The following is a 17,022-nucleotide window of genomic DNA, read 5'->3' as shown; positions in this document are numbered from 1 at the left end:
GTATAGAAACCTAATTAAATAAAATAAATAAAATAAATAAATTTATTGAGTTACTTCCACCCTCTTCTCCATATGGTTTTTATAGTACAACTGAAACCACAGTCAGATTTTCCTTCCCCCCAAACACTCCGGGTGGATAAAGCATGTAGAATAGCAGAAGACAGAGCCAAATGTGTTTAAATTTCTGCTTTTAAATGCAGTCTTTATGTCCATCCATCTGTTATAATCAATTTTCACATTTAATGAAAAATCGCAGGCGAATTCAGAAGTATTCCCGAAAGTGCTCATTCAGTCTGTTCATATTGTTTCGGATCTCCCACAAGTGTAACAAGTGTAGAACACCTCCCTAATATTAATGAAAATAGCCCAACTTTGTTTCTGCAATGACTTAAAAATAAATAAATACCGATTTAAAGAATTCACCCATTCAAGTTATTTTGGTTCTTAAAGCAACTGCCTTTCTCTCCTTCCTCACAAATTTGCATGATCTTGAAAAAAAATGTAGGCCGTTTTTTATGAATAGCAGCAAAATCTTACCTTCCCTGAGGGACTGCACAGCTTCCAGATAATTTTACTGTTCGATGTCACCCAAATGGGACTTGAAATACCTTAAACATATAGAATGAGACTACATTTAACAGAATAGCCAAGTCGGAATGTACCTTGGAGGTCATCTAGTCCAACCCCCTGCTCAGGCAGGAAACCGTATACCATTTCAGACAAATGGTTGTCCAATCTCTTCTTAAAAAGCCTCCAGTGTTGGAGCAACCCAAACTTCTGGAGGCAGGTTACTCCACTGGTTAACTGTTCTCACTGTCAGGAAGTTTCTCCTTAGTTCTAGTTTGCTTCTCTCCTTGATTATTTTCCATCCGTGGCTTCTTGTCCTGCCTTCAGGAGCTTTGGAGAATAGCTTGACTCCCTCTTCTTTGGGGCATCCCCTGAGATATTGGAACACTGCTATGATGTCCCCCCTCACCCTTCTCTTCCTTAAACTTGACATACCCAGTTCTGGCAATTATTCTTCACACGGTTTAGCCTCCAGTCACCTAATCTTTCAAACATTCTGAAATTTTCAAATATTCTACTTGCTAATTTTTTCAAACATTCTGAACAATAGCCAAGATTTCATATTGATGAGGGAAACGTGCCCCGTTATTTGAAATCGCCATATTTTGCACATTCTGTAACCCTGCATGAGGGTCTTCCCGGAAAATGCAAAGAGGCTGGATTTCTCCATTTGTGTTCATTCAGTAAACTTTCTTTTCTGCAAGTATATTAAAACTCAGTAATGCCTGTTTCTGGATAAAAATTGAAAGGAGAGCAGATCTGGGGCCTTGACATTTGAGCATAGCAACAGAAAAGGATGGATCACATGCCAATTAAAATGGAAGGATGGCTATTGGTATCGTATCGATAAGAAGTGAATGGGTACTGGTCAAGAATGCTTTATATCTGCACTCTGCAAAACAGTGGAAGTCTGATTCTGTAATTGAAATGTATTTCATTTTCTCCAACAGGTGACGGAGGAGAGAAAGGCGAGAAGGGAGATCCTGGCGTTGGCCAGAGAGGTGAAACTGGTCCTCCAGGAATAGCAGGTGGGTGGTTGAGCTTAGTCTCTGCAAAGAGGGATTTATGTGGTTGATGGCAACTTTCCCCATACTTGACCAAGCCAGAACTACCAATAGAAGAGAATATCTGTAGTGCAGGTTGAGCTTTGTAGTCCTTGGTGTTCTCTGAGCTTGGTTGTTTGCTTACAAGCTAGAAGTTGCAGAATTTCTAGACAACATCATTTGAAATACTTATTGTTCAAGTCCTCGATTTTACAACAGTTCATTGAACGACTGCTCCAAGTTACAACAACACTGGAAAAAGCAACTCGTGACTGCTTTTCACACATACGATCGTTGCGGCATCCCCATGGCCCCCATGATAAAAATCCAGACACTTGGCAATTGTCCAAGTGTCCTGGGGTCATGCGGTCACTTTTTGTGACCTTCTGACAAGCAATGCTTTTCTTTGCTTGTCAGAAACTCTTCTCAGATTGGCTTAACAACCGTGTGACTAACTTAACAGCTGCAGTGATTCACTTTACAGCTGCAGCAAAAAAACGTCATAGAACGGAGTGAAACTCACTTAACTCTCTTGGTTAGCAACAGAAAATTTGGCTCAGTGCAGTCATAAGTCAAGGACTATCTGTGTTCTGCAATGCTTTTTTTGTAAAAGAAAAAGGTGCCGGAACTTACACATGTCGTACAACCCACCTTGCCTATTCTACAAGGTTCCATCCAAAAAAGGTGCTGTCCACCCAAAGCTTCCTTTTGACTTTTCCATATTTCCACAAGATAAATACTCCAAGAGGTCCACATTTTCCATTCAGGAAGTAGAAATAAGTGGTTTTAGGAGCATGAAAACAATTCTCTCTACCATTTGCTTTGTACATTTTTAGCAGGTGGTGCTGCTAAAAAAAGGCACAGCTGTTTGAAGTCAAGCAGGTGGCTAAAACAAAGAGAAGCTGTCATAGTTTGAAAAAAAGGGTTCCTGAGAAATGGGGTGAAAATCTGCCAAGTTTTCTCTTGGTGGAGAAAACACCCTGCTGATGGAGAAAACTGTTGAGTTGGTCCTTTGATTGCGCTTTTTTCCTTAAAGCAGTGCTTTGTAGACAGATTGACAGAGCAATGCATGAAGCCGCTGTGTCCTGAATTGCCAATTTTGCCGTATAGGTATTCCTCGGCTTATGTCCAAAATCGAGGCCAGAATTTCTTTTTTTAAGCAAGGTGGTGGTGGTTAAGAGAGTTGCACCCAATTTTACAATTGGGTTTTGCCATGGTTGTTAAGCAAGTCACTGCAGTTGATAAATGATTCATGTGGTCATTAAAAAAATCTGGCTTAGATAATACCCATTTAAACATACTATATACTACATATGTATAGAACTACACCCTTACATATAAGTGACGTATAAATGTTAATCACTGTCCATCTTGAATACATAATGGAAGGCGAAAGCTTTATTTATTTATTTATTTTATTACATTTATATACCGCCCTTTCCCGAAGGACTCAGGGTGGTTTACAGGGTGATTAAAAAGCAAAAATACAAATGTTAAAAACAGATTTAAAAAAATATTTGTCCCTGCATAAATTAAAACCCCAGTTAAAATTAAGATTAATTCTCAGCCTGGGCCAGAGAGCTCGAAGAGCCAGGTCTTCAGGCCCCGGCGGAATGAACGGAGGTCGGGGGCAGTCCTCAGCTCCACTGGCAGCTGGTTCCAAAGGGCAGGCGCCCCCACTGAGAAGGCCCTATCCCTGGGTGTCGTCCACCGGCAATCTCTTACCGGTGGCACCCTGAGAAGACCCTCCCTGTGGGAGCGCACTGGACGAAGGGAGCTTGATGCTGGCAGCAGGTGTTCCCTCAAATATCCCGGACCCAAGCCATTTAGAGTTCACAAGGTTAATACTGTATGCAGCAAAGCTGTGATGAATCTGGAAGCTGACTGGGAAATTTGACAAATGGCATTCACACGACCTCGGCACAGTGGAACTGTTGTTAAATACATGTCAGTTGCCAAGTGCCCAAATTTTGATCCCATGACTTTGGGCATGCTGCAATGAATGTAAGAGTGAGGACCGGTTGTAGGTCACTTTTTTCAGCGCTGTTGCAACTTTGAGCAGTCACTAAACGAACAGTTGTAAGTCGAGGACTACAGGTAGTAGCAGTGACCCATTCAAAGTTACCACCACACTGAAAACATGATCACTTTTCACAGCTGTGACCTTGGCAGCATCCCCATGATCACGTGGTCAAAATTAGCTATAAAGAGGGCCTCCTCAGGGTGCCACCGGTCAAAGAATGCCGACTGGTGGCCCCCAGGGGGAGGGCGTTCTCTGTGGGCGCGCCGGATTTATGGAACCATCTTCCGGTCGAGCTCCGGATGGCGCCTGACCTCCGCTCCTTCCGGCGCGATCTCAAAACCTACCTTTTCGAACAAGCTGGCCTGGCCTGATGGGATGGGGTTGGGTTTTATTAATGTGTTTTAACCTACTTTTAATGTGTTTTAACTTATTCGTGGGCATTTTGTTTAATCGTTTTTAATTTTTGTATCTTGTTTTTGATATGTATTGCCCTGTTCACCGCCCTGAGTCCTTCGGGAGAAGGGCGGTATACAAATTTAATAAATAAATAAATAAATAAATAAATAAATAAATAAATAAATAAATAAATAAAATCAGATGCTTGGCAACTGGTTCATATTTAGGACCTTTGCATTGTCCCGGGGTCATGGGACCACCTTTTACAACCTTTTGACAAGCAAAGTCAAGTGGGGGGAGGCAGATTCACTTACCAAGCGTGTTACTAACTTATCAGCTGCAGTGACTCACTTAACAACTGTGTCAAGAAAGGTTGTAAAATGGGGCGAAACTCACTTTAACAAATGTCCCACTTAGCAACAGAAATGTTGGGCTCAGATGGGCTTGCAACGCTGTAGTTTTGTCTACTAAGCTTGCCCACCCCATAGCAAACCCACTTACCCATACCACTTTGTTTTGTAGGTATTCCAGGTGAACCTGGCTACGGTAAAGATGGACTTCCTGGAGCACAAGGTCCTCAAGGTGAATCTGGGACTCCTGGCCTTATGGGCCCCCCAGGACCTCCAGGGGCCAATGGACAATGTGACCCCTCCCAATGTGCTTATTACGCAAGTCTAGCCGCTCGGCCCAGCAACATCAAAGGACCTTAAAAAACGTAGCCTCCATCGCTGCTTGTGGACCTACCGTGGGAGATCCTGTCTCTTCCGTTCTTTGACAAGGAGCATGGAGACTCTGAAAATCAAATGCTGCCGGACAGTCGAGTTTTTATGATGAAGAAATGATTAATTTTGCATTATTTTATGCAGTGAGAAGTGATTTTTCTGGGAAGATTTTCTTTTCTTTGTTCTTTTTTAAGAATATTTTTATATAAAGATTTGAGGATGATTTCCCTCCCCCCCTCCCCGTTTTATAGATGGTTTTCTGGAAAGTTCACCTAAAATAGGAAGGAAAGGAAAAGAGTGGGTAAGTAGATGCTAGGGGCCCTTGAGAGATATTTAGATTTCTGTTTGCTAGCTTAGCCACCATTCATGGGTGAAACATCTGGAGATGCTGTGATATTGGCTGTTAAGGATTTGTCCCGCAAGTGTTCAGGAGAGGTTTAGACGTAGCAATCTCAGTCTCCTGAGGGCAAGAGGACAGATGGAAGAGGCAATTTGCACGTGTCTTTGCACACTCCTTAGGAAGCTCTTTTGCTCACCATGGCTGAGCACAGACCTCTTGTGTCAAACGTAGGAGGAAAATGAGGACGAGAAAAGTCCAGGCGACAGTGGCAGACAGGAGCATGGACAATTCAAGACTTCATGCTTCCTCTGTTGTATCTTCCAACTCGCAGGTTGGAATGACCTTTTGAAAAACCTTGTGGGCTCCTAATCATATCTTTCTAATTGCAACCAGAGACTTTCACCAGATCCAGCTTTTTTTTTTAAACGAACAGCTGATTTTGCAGTTATTTGCTTGTTCAGTAAAATGCATCTGTGAAAATTCATATTTCATCTTTTTTTTTTTAACCTTTGGCTTAATTGCCCGTAGGATAACTGATCTTTTAACGGTGCAACTGTGGGTATGTATGCTCAAAAGCATACTTTTGGTGCTTGATCTCTTATAAACAGGACCAGCAATGCATCTTCAAAATAAATTCCTGGGAAATTATGAAAAGAATTCTTCTGCCATCACCATCATCTTTCCCCAAAGATTATTCAGCTAACCCTGTCACTGTCTTCTGGAGCTGCTTAGCAGCAGTTCCCTAAGAAAGCTAAGCAACCAATAAAAAAGAATATTTGGAGCTCACAGTTGAATGGTGGCCTCCTGGGTGCTCTCTGAGCTTGGTGGTTCCTTTGAAAATGTTTCATGATCCAACTAGGTAACATCATCAGTGCACTGATGATGTTCCCTGGTTGGGTCATGAAATATCTGCAAGAAAACAACCAAGCTCAGAGAGCACCAAGGACTCCACAGCCTTCTTCCACTCCACAACCTTACCCCCTCCTAGCACTGATGATGTTACCTAGTTGGGTCATGAAATGTCTGCAAGAAAAGCATCAGGTTCAGAGAGCACCAGGGACCCTGCAGCTTAAGAAACATTATTTCCCGGTCCTAGCATTCTTTCTTCCTTAAAGAAAGATGGCAAAGTTTGAACTAGGATTTTATGCACACGAAGAAATTGTTTTCAATTTGGATTCTTGTACTGCGTGAATTGTATCTTTTAATACATGTTGCCATGACAGGACATGTTCTTTGTGCCCAAGGTCATCATGTATGTGTGTGTGTACACAGGAGATCTTCCACTTCCCTTGTAAAATGATCTAACCTTTAACTTTGTGTTCTGAAGCAAGAAATGTTCACAGGATCCAGCCAACTATTCACCAGGGGTTTGGCGGCATGAGGGAGATGCTTACACATAAAGAAACAAAAGTCCTACTATTTTTCAAATCCAGTTCTTGGGCTACCCTGTTTAAAAGTGCTTAAAAGGAGTAATTTATACCACAATCAAATGTTACTTGTGTGTTTTAAAAGGCGCTGTTTTTAATGTGGATTTCACCACATCAGCAAGATTTCTCTATTTATCTTGTGTGCCTGTGCATAAAACGTGTCTAAATTGTGTTTATAGCAGGTGGGCTATTCTCCAAGTAATTAGGATGCTTGCTTTGCTTTGTTTCTAGAAGATAAAGCATAGAATATTTCTTTTTTTTTTCTGGCAAGGAAATATGCTTGCTTAATTATTTAGAAAGGAAATAGCTTTGCTATTTCTTTTCTTTCTGTATGGCAATCTTTGATTGATGTTGAATGAGGCGGAGGTTTATATATATAACTATAACACACACATATATGTGTGTGTTTAAATGTGTTTGTGCGTGTGTGTGTGTATAAATGTTCGTTGTTATTATTATTTCTTTATTTTCTCTTCTATCATTTGTGAATGGTTTATTTTCTTCAACATTTCCTTGAGATGTTAGTGGTTGGAAATGGTGCTATTGCAGTTCCAAACAGAGCTCTGAAACAGTTTCCTGCTTAGTTGTTCCAAAGTCTGGAAAAGTGGATACTGTATATAAGGGGAAAAAAGTGCTTTGGGGTCAGCAGGTAGAATAAACCCCAAATCATATACTGTGTTACCTTTTTCCCAGTCCATTTTGGCTGTTTTCTGATTGAACTTTAAGGGTTTGGAATGCTAATCAAAGGCTAATCAAGATGCAAATTCCTACCTTTCAAGGTAGGAATCCCACTGAATGAAGAATTACAAAATTAGGCAGATCAGGCTATGAGGAAGCGAGAAGTGACACAGACCAAGAATGTTAATTTGGATTAATTTTGCTTATTCAATGTATGGTCATAGATCAGGGGTATTAAACTACCGGCCCGCAGGTTGGATATGTGACACAGAAGCCATGCCCACCCCATTGCTGGCAATGGCAAAACAGTCCCAATACATTAGATAGATAGATAGATAGATGATAGATAGATAGATAGATAGATAGATAGATAGATAGATAGATAGATAGATAGATAGATAGATAATAGATAGATAATAGATAGATGATAGAAAGATAGATAGATAATAGAAAGATAGATATAGATAGATAGATAGATAGATAGATAGATAGATAGATAGATAGATAGATAGATAGGTAGGTAGGTAGATAGATAGATAGATAGATAGATAGATAGATAGACAGGAAGGAAGGAAGGAAGGAAGGAAGGAAGGAAGGAAGGAAGGAAGGAAGGAAGGAAGGAAGGAAGGAAGGAATTCCTTTTGCAAACAATACAGAGTTCCATATATTTATCTGTTTTGGTGTTTGAATCTCAGCTTAATTGTTTAGATTCAGCCTGCTCAAAGTCATTCAAGTAGAAGAAAGAAGGAAGGGGGGAAGTGGAAGGAAGGAAGGAGGGAGGGAACGAAGGAAAGATCAAATCATTATTCAGGAACAAGGTGTTTATCTTACTGGGTTATAGGCTGAAGGGACCTAGGGTGAAACACCTTGAGAAGTTATACAGCCCATAGATGAGATATGGATTGATATGTCCACAAATCCAACAATATTGAATATTGCTTGATCCATCTCCTACATCAAGTTGTTTTTCCAAACTGGACATCTTGCAAATGTGGATTTCAACCACCAACGCTCCAAAAAGTAACTGAGGAATTTTTGCAAGTTGAAATCACACACAGAGAACCCGTTGTTAACCTATTTGAATCCCATCACTGACTTATTTGCTCTTACAGAGAAGACAGGATGAGAACCAGTGACTTACGTTTACAGAGAAAGAGAGTCAGGCTTAGAGGGATTCATTCTACTGTAGAAATGGCAACCAGCGGAACAAATGGATCATGATATGTTGTGTTCTCCTTCATTGAGATACCTTAAAGCAGAGGCCAGATGGTCCTCTGTTAGGGAGATTCTAGTGCAGGGGTCTTCAGACTTGGCCCTTTTATGACTTGTGGACTTCAACTGCCAGAATTCCTCAGCCAGGCATGCTGGCTGAAGAATTCTGGGAGTTGAAGTCCACAAGTCATAAAAGGGCCTAGTTTGAAGACCCCTGCACTAGCGGATCTTTCACTGAGCAGGTCATTGGATTATATAATCCATAAGATCTTTTCCATTTCTATTATTCTGTCATTGCAGGTTGCCAAAATGAGGAAACCTTGTTTTCCTGTCCAGGTAGTCAACTTACAATCATTTGTTTACTGACTGTTCAGTTACAATGGCAGTGAAAAAAAGTGAATTAGGACCATTTTCCACACTTGCGACTGTTGCAGCATCCCTGTGGTCATGTGATCAAAATTCCACCACTTGGCAACTGACTCATATTTATGATGGTTACAGTGTCCCTGGGTCAGGTGATCTCTTATGGCAGGGGGAGGCAACCTTGACTCTTTTATGTAGACTTCAACTCCCAGAATTCCTGAGCCAGCTGTGCTGAGGGGAAAGGGAGAGGTTTCCAAGCTGAGCCCTGCTGGCTCAGGAATTCTGGGAGTTGAAGTCCAGGAGTCATAAAAGAACCAAGGTTGCCTACCCCTGGCCTAGGCCTGGGCCGCTTTATGACTCGTGGACTTCTACTCCCAGAATTCCTGAGCCAGCCATGCTGAGGGGAAAGGGAGAGGTTTCCAAGCTGAGCCCTGCTGGCTCTGGAATTCTGGGAGTTGAAGTCCACGAGTCATAAAAGAGCCAAAGTTGCCTACCCCTGGCCTATTGCAACCTTCTGACAAGCAAAATCAATGGGGGAAGCCAGATTTACTTAACCACCATGTTGCTAATTTAACAACTGCAGTGATTCACTTAACAAGTGTTGCAAGAAATGTCGTAAAATGGGGCAAAACTCACTTAACGACTGTCTCACTTAGCAGCAGAATTTTCGGACTCAGTTATGGCCGCATGTTGAGGCTTACCTGTATATGATTCATCCCATTTCTGAAGTCAAAGATAATCCTACTCTGTGTGCCATTCCAAGCATCCAGTATGATATCCCTTATGAAGTGAAAGTTTTGATCTCTTTTTAGTATTTATAAAACCACACCTTTTAAAACAGATTTATTACTTTAATTATTTTATCCGGACTATCTTTGAATTTATACCGATCGTGGAGCGATCGCTAGTTGATGGCATGGGAAATCAGCAAGTAGACATGTTCATAACTATGAAAGCAAATAATTGTGCCACTAAAAATACCTGTGGGTCCAGGAGCCAGGTGTGCTCCCCATAAAATTTAATTAAGCATAAATTTAGGTTACATTAAATTTTGTTTCTGCATCTGATCCTGCCAAGATACTTCTCCTGGCTACAAGCATTTTGGGAAATGTGTTCCCCAGCATGCCATCAAAACCCAAGTATAGTTGTGGGCTGCCTCCCCATTGCAGATCTCTGTGTTATATGCAGAGAATAGGAGATACCCAGTATCTCTACCAACAAATTGGTATTACTTTCTTGAGCAGAGAAAGGGTTTCTTACAGAGAGTCAAGTTATTTCCTTAAGAAGATCCAAAAGCTTCAAAGAATCATCCGAGGTAGTAGCAAAGGTGAAGACGCGATGGAGAAGATTGCTTCTCTTAAGCCCTCTATCCACATTGAATTAATCACAGTGATGTGCTAGCTACAGTGGATGGAGGTGAGATTAACAGAGCTATTTGTGGTAATTGCTGAGCATTAGGCTGTTTATGTCTTAGAGAAAATCTATGTGATCACTAAGAGTTAATCAAGTTAGACTTACCCTTAGCAGCAGCTTCTTAGTTTCTGTGCCTGAAGAAATAGGAAGCCTCCAGAGACTTTGCAGCAAACAATGCTCCAAAGCAGTAGAGTGATAGTGCAACAGCAAAAGCAACAATCACAAAATTGGGGTATAAAATGATTCAAACCGCCCTCCCCCCATTTTTTTCCTCAAAACAGAGGCAGATTTTTTTCTCGAGAAGAATTTTAGAATTACAATTAGAATTAATTAGAATTAGAATTAGTATTCGTTATTGGCCAAGTGGGATTGGACACACAGAGAATTTGCATCTGGTGCATAAGCTCTCGGTGTACATACAAGTAACAAGTGATAAATCATGATTATAATCATAAAATACATTCATCATAAATCATAAGATGCAACACTCAGTGATGGTCATAGGATACTAAATAAGCAATCAGCATAAATCATACTAGGATGCTAAATAAAACAATATAAATCCTAAGATACAAGAGAGTGTTGGCATGGAGGTAAGGGCGTGCAATGCCCTACAGCATCATTGTGAGGGAAGAAGCTGAATCTTGAAGAAGGGAAGAATCCATGGGAGGGGAGGGAATCCTACCTACTAGTGAGGTCCACCTAAGAGTGGTGGACTGTGTGATTAATCTTACTTTAAATGTTGAAGGATGCCAAATGGTTTCAGCAACACTAACTTTATTGAAACTATTAAAAGCCTCTTCCACTTACAGCTCTGCTGAGCTTACAATGGGTTTCTCTTTTCCTTCCAATGATAAGGCCAACTAGAAGCATTTATTTATTTATTTATTTATTTATTTATTTATTTATTTATTTATTTATTTATTTATTTATTTAAATTTTTATACCGCCCTATTCCCGAAGGACTCAGGGCGGTTTACAGGGCAGCATAAAATACAATATAAAAATAGTATAAAATTAAAATAGATTAAATTAATTAAGCCCAACAATTAAAACAACATTGAAAGCTAAAACCCCTTCAGTCCAGGCCTGATAGATCAAAAAACCAGGTTTTCAGGTCCCGGCAAAATGAACGCAGATCATTCATTCCAGGAAATGTCATGTCTCCTTGCAAAAGGTTTTTCGCTGCTCTGAATGTGCTGGGATTTTTTTTTTAAAAAAAGGTTAGACATCATTGGGAAGATATTTTTTTTTGGGGGGGGCACTATGTACATTATAGAAAAAGTAATTCCATTTCCTGTTCATGTTGCCTGCTGTGTGTGTGTTTGTGTGTATGAAATATGTACATATGTATTATACGTGGATAAACGCTGAAGTAAAAACGTCCTAGCAATTAGATTTTTGAAGATCAACACATGTAGACATTTTAGAATACTTGAGTAGAAATTAGTATTATAAAAGTGAATGCGAGAATTAGAGCTTTGGAAAGCATAATTGAAGACTATTGAATCCAACTTCCTGCTTCACAGAGAGATCTAAATTAAATTATTTTGGGTAGATGATTAACCGTTTCTCTTTGACCACATTTAATAAAAAAAAACACACCCCTTGGTAATTGATTCTATTGTTGAATCACTCTTAGTTTCTCTCCTCCATATTTTCAACCACAATGAGTCTTCATATATAGAATTGTGTAGCTTAGTTACCTGAAGCCAGCTGTAATGAAGACCAAGCAATAACATTATGGAGAAAAATCTCTTCAAACTTCTCCTCAGTATATACCTTTCCGTTTTTATTTCTTGCTGGTTTAGAGTTTTAGAAACTCTAAGTTTTCATTCTGAAGTACTGGTAGTTCTCAACTTACAATAATTTATTAATGAGTGTTCAAAGTTACAGTGGCACTGAAGACAGTGACTTATAACCATTTTTCACACTTACGACCTCTGCAGAATCTCCAAAATTCAGACCGTTAACAACTGTCTCACATTTATGACGGTTGCAGTGTCCTGGGCTCATGTAATCACAAGCAAAGTGAATGGGGAAGCCAGTTTCACTTTACAACTGTGTCACTAACATAACAACTGCAGTGATTTATTTAACAATTGTGGCAAGGAGAGTCATAAAATGGGGCAAAACCAGTGGTGGGATTCAGCCAGTTCGCACCACTTCGGCAGAACTGGTAGCTAATTTTTTTTGTTGCCCAGGCCCAGAATGAACTTCTGGAAGCGAAATTCACACAGAGAACCAGTTGTTCACATATTTGAATCCCATCACTGGGCAGAACTCACTTAACAACGATCTCGCTTAGCGATAGAAATGTTGGGGTCAGTTGCAGCCTTTAGTCAAGGAAGACCTGTAGTAAATTCGAGTTCTGATTTTCAGATCTGAAACTCGTCATGCAGAGAGAGACTGGACTCTGGCCATTCACCAAATTAATATATAAACTAACACCCTTGAAATGAAAGTTAATGCTTGGCAAAAGAAAAAAGAAAAGAAAAAAAAGAAAAAGAAAAAAGAAAAATGCTTAGGAGTGGAAGGCTCTAAAGGTCATCTCTAAATATGAATCACCTGTAACATCCTATTTGCAAATTAGCATGCTAATTTACAAGTATTTGAAGAAGGCATGGCTGGTGGGTTGTGTTTTTTTTTATTTTATTTGATTTTAATCCTATTTATATCCCGCCCTTCTCCGAAGACTCAGGGCGGCTTACAATCTAAGAAGCACAAATCAATGTGCTTAGCAATAACCTTCATTCTATGTATATGCCTGCTTATTAGGGCTTTCACACACACCCCAAGCGGCATTATTACAAAGTCAGCTTAATTGCCCCCAACAATCTGGGTCCTCATTTTACCTACCTCGAAAGGATGGAAGGCTGAGTCAACCTTGAGCCTGGTGGGACGCGAACCTGCACTAATTGCAGGCAGCTGGTGTTACTTAAGGAGGCATCAGCCCACTGCTCCACCAAGGCTCTTTGTTTTGTTTTGTTTTCTGAAATACCATTTTGTATTAGCAAATGGCAAACCTTTTGTGTGGATTAGGGTGCCCAAAATGATAGAGGACATTCAATAAAATCAAGAGGAAGGAGGTATATTAACATATTAACATCCATGTATGAAATTAATGTTTAGCCCCAAGCATCAACTCACCAGGTACTATCAAGAAACACACAAGAAAGGAAGAAATTTAGCTTTTAGTGTGTTCCCTTTGAAGGTCAATTTTCCTTCCTTTTCCATGATTCTATCTCCTACAGTAATTAATGTATTGAAACATCATTCTCCAAGACTAATTAAAACCTCTTAGCTTCAGGTGGTTCCGCCCCAGGTGCCTAATGGACCCAGAACGGTTTCAGATGGTGCTTGGGTCTATACCCATCGCCCTCACTCACAGCCCAGTTGAGGCCTTGGTTGATGCCTGGGATAAGGCAGCCCCTGCGGCACTCGACTGTGTTGTACCCTTGCGACCCCTGACCCGGCGCAGATCCCGTTGGGCGGCATGGTTTTCTGTGGAGCTCTGGGAGATGAAGCGTTGGAGACGGGGTCTAGAGAGCTGTTGGAGATCCACCCGATCCGAATCTGACCGATTGCAGTTAAGAACCTTTATAAGGTCTTATCTTGCGGCGATGAGGACGGCGAAGGCTAATTACTTCTCTGCCCTTATCGCGTCCGCAGATAATCGCCCGGCTGCCCTGTTTAGGGTGACTCGCTCCCTTCTTAACCAGGAGGTGAGGGAGGATCCCTTGCAGGGGTGGGCCGAGGAGTTTAGTCATCATCTGACGGACAAAATCGCTCAGATCCGGGCCGGTTTGGACTCTGACTGGGCAGAGTCTGATGTGGAGGAATCGGACGGTCTTGAGCATCTTATCTGGACTGAGTTCGATTCTGTTTCCCCTGATGATGTGGACAGGATGAGGAGGAGGCTGAGCTCCACCACCTGTTTGTTGGACCCATGCCCCTCCTGGCTGGTTTATGCAGCTCGGGAGGAGACACGAGGCTAGTTCCAGGCAGTAATAACTGCTTCCTTGAAGGAGGGTGTCTTCCCCGCCTCCCTGAAAGAGGCAGTGGTGAGACCTCTCCTTAAGAAGCCTGTCCTGGACCCAGCTGTTTTAAATAACTATCGTCCGGTCTCCAACCTCCACTTTCTGGCGAAGGTTGTTGAGAGTGTGGTGGCCCATCAGCTTCCTCTGTTCCTGGATGTAACTGATTATCTGGACCCGTACCAATCAGGTTTCAGGCCTGGGCACAGCACGGAGACGGCATTGGTCACGCTGGTGAATGATCTCTGGCGGGCTTGGGACATGGTATCCTACTGCGGCGTCTCAGGGGGTTGGGAGTGGGAGGCACTGTTTTGCGGTGGTTCTCCTCCTATCTCCTGGGCTGCTCACAGTCGGTGTTGATGGGAGGGCAGAGGTCCACCCCAAGGCCTCCTGTTTGTGGAGTTCCTCAGGGGTCGGTTCTCTCGCCCCTCCTGTTCAACATCTATATGATCATTCGTGGTTTTGGAGTGGGGTATCATCAGTACGCTGATGATACCCAACTTTTTTTCTCCACCCCAAACCAACCCAGCGATGCCCTCGCCGTGATGTCCCGTTACCTGGAAGCGGTCCGGGTCTGGATGGGGAGAAACAGGCTTTGTCTCAATCCTGCCAAGACTGAGTGGCTGTGCATACCGGCATCTCGGGTCAACCAGACTATTCCATCTCTAACAATGGGGGGTGAAGTGTTACCCCCCATTTATAGGGCTCGCAACTTGGGCATCCTCCTGTATTCGCGGCTCACTTTTGAAGATCATATAGGAGCCGTGACCAGGGGGGCTTTTGCCCAGGTTCGCCTGGTGCGCCAGTTGTGACCCTATCTGGACCGAGATGCCCTACGCACAGTCACTCATGTGCTCGTGACCTCCCGTTTAGACTACTGCAACGCTGTCTACATGGGGCTGCCCTTGAGGACCACCCGGAGGCTTCAGCTGGTGCAGAATGCAGTTGCGCGAGTCATGATGGGGGTCTCCCGATACTCCCATGTAACACCTCTACTCCGCAAGCTGCATTGTCTTCCAGTTGCCCTTCGGGTGAGATTCAAGGTGCTGGTGATGACCTATAAGGCCCTAAATGGCGAGGGTCCGGGATATTTGAGGGAACACCTGCTGCCAGCATCAAACTCCCTTCATCCAGTGCTCTCCCACAGGGAGGGTCTTCTCAGGGTGCCGCCGGTTAAATATTGCTGGCGGGTAACACCCAGGGGTAGGGCCTTCTCAGTGGGTGCGCCTGCCCTGTGGAACCAGCTTCCTGCGGAGCTCAGGACTGCCCCCGACCTCCGTTCATTCCGCCGGGACCTGAAGACCTGGCTCTTCGAGCTCTGTGGCCCAGGCTGAGAATTTTTTTTAATTTTAACTGGGTTTTTTATTTTTCTCAGGGTTTTATTTAATCTTTTTAAATTTGTTTTAACGTTTGTATTGATTTTCTTTTAAATACCCTGTAAACCGCCCTGAGTCCTTCGGGAAAGGGCGGTATATAAATCTAAATAAATAAATAAATAAATAAATAAATAAATAAATAAATAAATAAATAAACTGAAAACAACAACAACAACAACGCACTATTACTATGCCTTTGCTTAATTCCCTCAGGACCTTTTTTACCCTGCAGGTTAATTTTCTCAGATATACTTTTGTATTTATCTGTCTTACACATATTTGTTTTCTTCTGTCCAATGTGGACAACTGTGAACAGATGGCACATCTGATACCTTTTGAACACCGTGCAAGATTCAGAGCCCAATTATGCAGAGCTGGAGGTTGTTGAAAAGGTTCCATGTCCACTGTGTGCTTTTTGTCCTTGTACGTAGTAAGGGCATTCTTCTGTACATGCATATCTTGTAGATCTGTATGTTGTGATTCTGTGTCAGTGTGTGCTCCCAGCAGCTGAGTCCAAGTGATCTGAGGAGGAGGAGGAGGGGTTTGGAGAGCCTTCGGTGTCGGAGGGATGCTCCGATGCATTACAGGACTCTCAGTCAGAGGAAGAGCCGGGCCCCTCCAGTCGCGTTCATTATGAGGCTCAGCTGTGTGAGGAGGAGGGTTCAGACTCAGAGGAGTCACAGCTGAATCTGTTTAGAGACGCTAGAAGCAGAAGGCAGTTGAGCAGAGCAGACCAGAGGAAGTTTATGAAGCAACTCAGTGAAAGGAGGAGAAGGCATTGAGAAGCCACGCCTTGGGGCTGTTAATAAAAGGGGAAGGTGTGGGCAGTGCTGGTTGCTGAAGGCAACCATTCATAGAAATCCAAAGAAAATCCTGGTCTGTTCTTGCTAATCTTCCTGTTTGACTCTTGTTTGAGGTTTGAATCATTTATTTTTGTTAAGGAAAATATTCTGCTGGTTTGTTTTTTTTTGGTTTTTTGTTTGAAGGACTTTATGATTTGGAACTGTAAATAAATTTGGGATGGGTTTTTCCAGCCTATTGATTTAAAAAGAAAAAAAAGGTTGTCCTTGAAGTAAACTGTAACATAGGCTGGAACAGAACACTGTATAGTATTCATAAAAGGGGAAAAAATACAAGAAGACTTTTTTTTTGCATTAATTCAGGGAGAATTCTATTCAAGTTTAATAGTTACATGTATTAATTTTTAAAATTCAGTTGCTCAGGATGGATCACAATTTGTAAATGTGTGTGTGTGTGTGTGTGTGTGTGTGTGCATAAACACACATATACATATACAGAATAAAAGAGTTGGAAGGTATTTTGGAGGTCTTTTAGTCCAACCCCCTGCTTAAGCAGGAAGCCTTATAGAGAGAAATGGTTGTCCAATCTCTTCTAAAAAAACTTTGGAGCATTCACAATTTCTGG

At 42.0% G+C, this 17,022-nt stretch overlaps 2 protein-coding genes across 2 annotated transcripts in view; one reads left to right on the top strand and one right to left on the bottom strand.

The window, feature by feature from the left end:
- LOC310638764 (proto-oncogene Mas-like) overlaps positions 1–825 on the bottom strand; it is a 481,088-nt gene extending 480,263 nt beyond the window's left edge. Inside the window, exon 1 of the mRNA XM_083360107.1 lies at positions 798–825. The gene's annotated coding sequence lies outside the window, so the exon portion shown is untranslated. The remainder of the gene's footprint in view (positions 1–797) is intronic.
- Positions 1–4,739, top strand: part of COL22A1 (collagen type XXII alpha 1 chain) — a gene marked incomplete at both ends in the record, with an annotated part of 168,582 nt that extends 163,843 nt beyond the window's left edge. Inside the window, 2 exons of the mRNA XM_083358189.1 lie at positions 1,518–1,595; positions 4,552–4,739. Coding sequence (XP_083214315.1) covers positions 1,518–1,595; positions 4,552–4,739 — 266 coding nt within the window. The remainder of the gene's footprint in view (positions 1–1,517; positions 1,596–4,551) is intronic.
- Positions 4,740–17,022: the final 12,283 nt, after the last annotated feature.

The sequence above is a fragment of the Vipera ursinii genome (assembly GCF_947247035.1).
Source record: "Vipera ursinii genome assembly, chromosome: 3".
NCBI classification, from domain to species: domain Eukaryota; kingdom Metazoa; phylum Chordata; class Lepidosauria; order Squamata; family Viperidae; genus Vipera; species Vipera ursinii.
The sequence above is the reverse complement of the archived record's forward strand: the minus strand, read 5'-3'. Positions and strand labels throughout refer to the sequence as shown.